The following is a 7,142-nucleotide window of genomic DNA, read 5'->3' on the forward strand; positions in this document are numbered from 1 at the left end:
AAATGTCCACCTGAGTTTTCTGACAGTCACACCCAGAGACACAAGGAAATAGACACAAAGAGAAGCTGGAGTTCATTGCAAACCTTTCTTTAAATAATTACAGTAAAGGCATCATGTTATAGAATCATCAGTGGAAACCATTTTCTCCCTCTCAATCCTATATGGCTTTTAAATTCTAGAAAAATGCTCAGAAATAGTCCTGTATGTATGTTTCCAGTTCTTTTCTTTCTGACCTAGAAAAATTAAAGTCAAGGATTCCAATCCATTCATGGAAAAGTACCAGATACTGCTAGGGGATTTAAATAGAACCCAGCAAATGTGGCCTCTACCACAGTCACTAAGATGGGTCCCTGCTAACAGGTATCACACCACCAACATACTTACAATGCCTTCTTTTGGTTAAAAAAAGATAGAGAATAGGGACTGATGGAAACTCAGAAATTGTGAAACAAAGTCAGCAAATGTGGAAAGATGAAAAGAGTACAGGAGAGAAGAAGGTGGCATGACAGGGAAGGAGAAAATAAAGGATTTATCACAGGGAAATGATGAGAAAATGCCAAGAAGTGGCAAAGGGGCTGGTGCAGGAGGGGGAAAAAAGGTGCCCTAAAGCAGAAAGAAAAAAAAACCCCAAAACTAAAGAATGAGATAGCTAGGTACTACCGCCTATAATCCTAACTACTCTGGAGGTTAAGATCTGAGGGTGGTGATTTAAAACCAGCCTGGGCAGGAAAGCCCATGAAGCTGTTATCTCTAATTAACCGCCCCCCCCCCAAAAAAAAGCCAGAAGTGGAGCAGTGGGAGAGAGCCAGTCTTTGGTGAAAAAGCTATGGAGCAATGTTCAGGTTCTGAGTTCAAGCCCCAGTCTCAGAGACAGAGACACACACAGAGAGACAGAAAGAGACATACACACACACACAGAGAATGATGCTAAGTTGCATAGATTAAAAAAAAAACACTGGAGTATTTTAGTTGTGTAAATGGGACTAAAAAAAAAATGAGAGGCTCATAGGATGTCAGACTAAAAGGATCAACATGTGGCCAGAGAAAATAAAGAGAGCTAGCCAGGGATGGGGGTTGACAGTGCTGTAATTCTATCTCTTCACAAGGCTAATGAGGAATACAGCTCTGCTCTATAAATGGTCAATAAATTAAGGTGAACTCAATGGCACTTCAGTGCAAAATGAGATTCAGGTAGTAATGGTAACTTTGGTTGGTAGTCATGAGGTCAAACTAAGCTAGCCTGTCATATATATATATATATATATATGCACACACATATATTATAAATTATATATTATGTATTGTAAATTATATACACATTATATAAAAGAATATGAATTATATATGTATACAAGTCCTGAGGCTTGAACTCAGGGCCTGGGCACTGTCCCTGAGCCTCTTTATGCTCAAGGCTAATGCTCTACCAATTTTGGCTTTTTCTAAATTGGTTTTTGGAGATAAGTCTCACAGATTTGGGGCGGGGAGTTTGCCTAGTGGTAGAGTGCTTGCCTAGCATGCAAGTAGACCTGGGTTTGATTCCTTGGTACCACATACATAGAAAAAAATCTGAAAGTGGTGCTGTTTGTGTCTCAAATGCTAGATCTCTAACCTTGAGAAAGCCCAAGGACAATGCTCAGGCCCTGAGTTCAAGGCCCAGGACTGGCAAAAACAAAACTTTTCTGCCGGGGCTGGCTTCCAACCCTGATCCCCAGATCTCACCTTCTGAGTAGCTAGGATTACAGGCCTGAGCCACCAATGGCCAGCTCAACACTTTCAATCTGAGGAGGAAACCTCCCATTCCCGGTGCAAAAACTACATCAGTAAGCCAGCATAGAACACGCTGTATGAATCTCTTCTGGTCACAAAGTTTAAGCTAAATAAAGACAAAGTAACATAAGCATGAAATACTTAACTGGTAAGACATAATTCTTATTGATTTTGACTTAGGGAGCAATAAACTACCTAACAGTGATTTTTCCCCCCAGTCACAATTATGGAGGGAAAAGGGGGGGGGGAGAAATCGCACTGAGTAGTAGCTTCCAGGGAATCTCTCAAATCTGGGTGGGTGTATCTGGGCTTCTAGAGGCTGGGGTCCCAGGAGCAGCCTGTTCAGGATCTCCACATGTAGAAGGATTTGGTTTGGATGCAAGATGAGTTTCCTGGTTCTCAGCACTGATTCAAGACTCCTGAAAAGGCTCCCGGGACGACTGGTGTCGGAACACATCTGTAATTCCAACAAATCTGAAGGTGGAAGGAGGAGGGTCAGAAGTCTGAAGCTAGTCTGGACAAAGGTAGTGTCACAAAAAGAAAAAAAGGCTGGGGACGTGACTCAAGTGATAGAGCACCTGCTTAACAAAGCCAGAGCGCTGAGTTCACCCTCTGGAATCACTAACCTCCCTCCACCCCCCCCACCTCCACAAAACCAAAACAAAAGCACCTTTAGGAGAGGCCGCGGGGTTCCTGCTGGTCCGCCCGCCCCCCTGGTGGCCCCGGAGCGTCACTCGCGCCTGGAGAGGACCGAAGCCGACCTCGTGTTGTTTGTGCTTCCTGCGCTGCTGGGCGGGGACTCCTAGGGGCCGCCGGTCGCCTTACCTGCCCGGCGCTCCCCGGCCCCGAGAGGCTGCGCGCCCTGCGGTGCGGTGCGCGGCCCGCCCGGGCTCGGTCGTGAGCTCACCTCGCGCGCTCCACGGCTGTGACCTGCCTGACTCATCTGGGATGGGTGGCGGGGGGTTGGGGACACCTCCGAGGGCGGAGGGACGGGAGGAGGCGGGCCAGGCCCTTCCCCCACAGCCCGGGAGGAGGCGTCGCCAGGGCGCAGGTGAAACCGACTCCGACCTATCCCGGGAACTTTCGCCTTGGGGACGCGCCGCGAGAGGCCAGCGTCGCACCGGGGCGGCCCGGGATCCGCCCTCTCCCACCAGGGCTGCGCGCGTGGGGACTCAGCCCCTGGGCTGCCCCCTGGGGACCCCCGGCCCTCCCGGCACGCGGGCGGTGGATGGAGGCGAGGGGTGCCGCCCTGGGTGCAGGTGACACCCGCCGGACCCAGGTTTCTGCTGGAGGCGGAGAGCGCTCGGAGGACCCGACGCAGACACCTCGGGGGCCAGGGATCCGGCGGCGATGGCCCGAGAGCTGAGCCAGGAGGCACTGCTGGACTTCCTGTGCCAGGCTGGGGGTCGGGTGACCAACGCCACGTTGCTGAGCCACTTCAAGGGCTTCCTGCGAGACCCCAGCGCGGACCCCAGCCAGCACCAGCAGCGCCGCGAGCTCTTCAAGGGCTTCGTGAACTCGGTCGCCGCAGTGCGCCAGGACCCCGACGGCACCAAGTACGTGGTGCTCAAGAGGAGGTACCGGGACCTTTTGGGGGAGGAGGGGCTGCAGAGACCCCGAGAGCCGCCCGCCGCCGTCCCCGCCGGGGGACCGGCGCCCGGCTCCCCGCCCGGCGCGCGCCGCGGGGAGCCGCCACCGCCGCAGTCCCGCCGGCGGCGCCGCGAGAGGAAGCGGGAGGAGGAGCCAGCAGGTGCCGCAGCCCCGGCTCCGGACGCGGGTTGCAATGGTCTCCCCGCCAGCGGGGCCCGGGAAGAGCGCCGGCGGAAGGGGAGCCCCAGCCGGAGGTCACCTGCACCCGTGGCCCGGGCGATCGCGGCCCAGGTGGGCACCACCAGGTGTGCGGCGGCCGAGACGCGGGGCCGCTGCTGCTGGGAATGCCAGCAGAACGACCTGGGGCTGTTCCCGGGAGAGTCACCGGCCCAGGCACTCCCGGACTCTGCCATCGCCGGGGAGGAGCCTGCGCGGGCGCCATCGGCCCCGGGTGACCGCGGGGGTGCGGGGCAGCCGCAGGAAGGCGCACCCACGGAGCGCGCACGAGTACCTGAAACTCCCCGCTCCCCTCCTGACACCGGCCAGGCTGCTGGGAGCCGGCCATCGCCGCCTGCTTTCCCGCCTTGCCCTATTCCCTCCGGAGACCCGCCGGAGCTGATGCCCCGAGGCTCCCCGAACCATTCGACCCAGCAGTTGCAGCAGCTTCGCACTCAAGAGTGGGTGGCCAGACATCCGCGAGCCCCCGAGGCCCGAGACCAGGGTCCTACCCGGGCCTGGTCGGTGCTTCCAGACAACTTCCTCCAGCTATCCTCCGGACCGGCCTTCTGGGTCTTGGAACCTAACTCAGCGCGGTCCAAGTCCCCTCTTCCCTCACCGTGTCTCCGTCGAGGCATTCCCGAGGCGTCTTCGGAATCGTGGTCCGGAAACCACTCACCGGAGGTCTTTCGTAGCATACGCTGCCAGCTGTCCCTCCAAGATCTCCACGACTTCGTGGACCAGGAGAGCCATGGCAGCGAGGAGAGCAGCAGTGGACCCAAAGAGTCTCCCGGGGGTTCAGAGGAGAGGCTACCTGCTGTCCTGGGAACCCCAGATTGGGAAAAGCCCAGGAATCCTACTGCAGGACTACCTGTGTCTCCAAAAGGCAGCTCCAGCCAGAGTCCTGGGCCTCTCAGGATGAGAGAGGATGGGCGCACTTCTCAGCAGGTCCGGATGGGGGCTAAAGACCACCCGCAAGAGCCTTTGCCCTGGCCAGCTCCCAGGATAAGGAGGTCCCTCCGAAGGAGCTCTGGGGCAGGCAGAGCCAAATTGTCCTCCTCTGATGAGGAGTACCTGGATGAGGGCTTGCTGAAAAGGAATAGGCGCCCGCCCAGGTCCAGGAAACCCTCTAAGGCAGGGCTGACGCTTAGCCCGCGGGTAGATGCTGCTTTGACATACAGGTTGACAGATATTAAGGCTGTTGTGACTGACAGAGGTCTGTCACACACTTCCTGGGGTCCCAGCCGGAATGAACCTACAGCCTCGGTACCCCGAAGATCGGAGCACAAGTCACCCCTGGTCCCTCTAGATGCCAGGGAGCACGAATGGATTGTGAAACTTGCCAGTGGCTCCTGGGTTCGGGTGTTGACGTTGTTCCAGGAGGATCCGCAGCTGGCTTTGCACAAAGATTTCTTGACCGGGTACACTGCCTTGCACTGGATAGCCAAACACGGCGACCTCTGGGCCCTGCAGGACTTGGTCTCTGGAGCACAGAAGGCAGGGATTGCCCTTGATGTAAATGTGAGGTCCGGCTGTGGGTATACCCCACTGCATCTCGCAGCCATTCACAGCCATGACGGGGTCATCAAATTGCTAGTGCAGAGGTTAGCTTCTCGAGTCAACATCAGGGACAGCAGTGGGAAGAAGCCATGGCAGTATCTAACCAGTAATACTTCTGGAGAAATATGGCAGCTCCTAGGAGCTCCTCGCGGCAAGCCCATTTTCCCAGTATACTCACTGGTCCGAAGCCCTTCCCCCACTAGGAAGGCCAAGAGCAGGGATGTGTCTAGACATGTCACCCGGAAAACTTCCCTGGCTGCAAAACTCAAACATCAGCACAGTAAATGGAAGTCTGAGAAGTTCCATGCTCCCCAGGAAAGAGAAGAGTACAGTGACTGATGGAGTTTCCTCTTCAATGTGAAACAACTACATCCCATCTTTGAATCATCCACGAGAGAATCTGGGGACTAGAAGGCGCTGGGAGTTGTAGAGAGAGAGGTTCAGATGATGTAGCCTTCCTGGATTCCACATCAGGGCTGTGGACTTCAGGGTCATCACAGATTTTGGAAGGTCATGTTCTTAGTCCAATGACAATTTAGACAAGGGACAGAACAAGGCATTTCAAACCCAGGAGGGGCTCTTCCCTCTCCAATGATATCGAAGATCTAGCCAAAGATAAGTCCTCTGGTTTTCTAAACCATCAATTCCTCTCTTTGCTAGAGAGGGACCAGATGTCCAACCAAAAGAAGCAATATAAGAGTTTCACAAAGCTCATACAAGCTCCTCTCTGGTCCAAAGCTCTTTGGCTTCTCTCCACTTGGAGGATAAGTCTTGACTGTGAGAGGAAGGCACCAGGTTTGAAATCAGATGGTGTGCTTTCTTTCTGTGTTTATGCTTTTTTTGGCATTCACTAAAATAGAATAATTATTGGAGAGCAGGATTTGATTTAAAAAGATTCCTCAGCCTTGTGCCCAAATCTCCTTCTGAATGTCACCTGTAGTGGCTGGTGGTGACCTGATGTCATTGCCTCCTGTAGGTGTCTTATGAGCAGAAAAATAGTTGGGTAAGATCAGGTTGTGACCTCAACTCCATTCCTGAGAGATATGATTGGCATTCAGGCCCTGCATTTTATTATCAACCCCAAAGGAACTTTCCAAGTGTAAAAAGTGTGGCTCATTTGCATGGTAACTGAAACCATCTTTCAGGGAAACTCCCCGAGGAACAAACAGAATTCTCACTAGTAGTTTTCAATATGTTTGAATAGACAGACTTGGTTCTCGCTAAAAGAAAGGATTTCACTCTAGGGAAGTAGTAGGATTAATAGGAGTATGTCTCCCCATCACAATTTTCCTCAGCTGCTAAATATAGTTTTATTTGCACTAAACTTCTTGCCAATTAAGATTAAAAATTACCCTGTAAGTACTGTATGTGTAACAGGAAGTGTTCTTTCCATTCCTTGGGGAGCAACCAATCACTCTGAATGCCTGAAACAAAAAGTGTCCAGTGCACAAACCACAGTACACTATCACGATTTGTGAATATAAATTCAAAGAGGGCTGGAAAATTAAGTGTTCATGTTGAAATTGTTCATATGTGTGTGTGTAAGTTTATGTATAGTGGCAATAATGCTATCTTGTGAAAACATTTTGTGTGCGTGTGTGTTCTGTCTGATTATTTTCCTCCATTAAAGGATCAGAAGATCTTTATTATATTTTATTTATGCTGGTCAGTGTTGCTGTTATGTCTCAGTGTTAAATATTTTGTAACTTTGTATTTTTAGTTTATAATTTTGCTGAAGTGAATCTGTCTCCCTCTCTTCCTCTCTCTTTCTCCCCTTCCTCCTTTCCTTCTCTAGGAATTCAACACAGGGTCTTGCTAGGGACATGCTTTACCACTGAGCTACACCTGAAGCCCCTATCTCTTTAAACAACAGGGTTGGGAGAGATGGAAGAGAATGATCAATCAAGATACATTGTAGTAATAAACTGATTTTTCCCCCAATGGTAACCCCTTTGTACAGCTGCTCAAGGATAATGAACATATAATTTAAGAAAATAAAAATAACTAAG

The 7,142-nt window shown here is 51.9% G+C and overlaps 1 protein-coding gene across 2 annotated transcripts; it reads left to right on the forward strand.

Annotated features, from left to right (window-relative positions):
• The first annotated feature begins 2,992 nt into the window (after positions 1-2,992).
• On the forward strand, positions 2,993-6,789 carry Sowahb (sosondowah ankyrin repeat domain family member B). Of its 2 annotated transcripts, XM_090344017.1 has the most exons (2): positions 2,993-3,402; positions 3,457-6,789. In XM_090344017.1, the coding sequence occupies exons 1-2, from the start codon at positions 3,118-3,120 to the stop codon at positions 5,470-5,472; spliced, it is 2,301 nt and encodes a 766-aa protein (XP_090200143.1). In that variant the 5' UTR covers positions 2,993-3,117; the 3' UTR covers positions 5,473-6,789. The 2 variants fall into 2 exon arrangements, with proteins under 2 accessions (XP_090200143.1, XP_090200142.1); XM_090344016.1 differs by having other exon boundaries at positions 2,993-6,789.
• The last annotated feature ends 353 nt before the right edge of the window (positions 6,790-7,142 follow it).

Source organism: Megascapheus bottae, chromosome 13 (genome assembly GCF_031878675.1).
Source record: "Megascapheus bottae isolate mThoBot1 chromosome 13, mThoBot2.hap1, whole genome shotgun sequence".
Classification (NCBI taxonomy): Eukaryota; Metazoa; Chordata; class Mammalia; order Rodentia; family Geomyidae; genus Megascapheus; species Megascapheus bottae.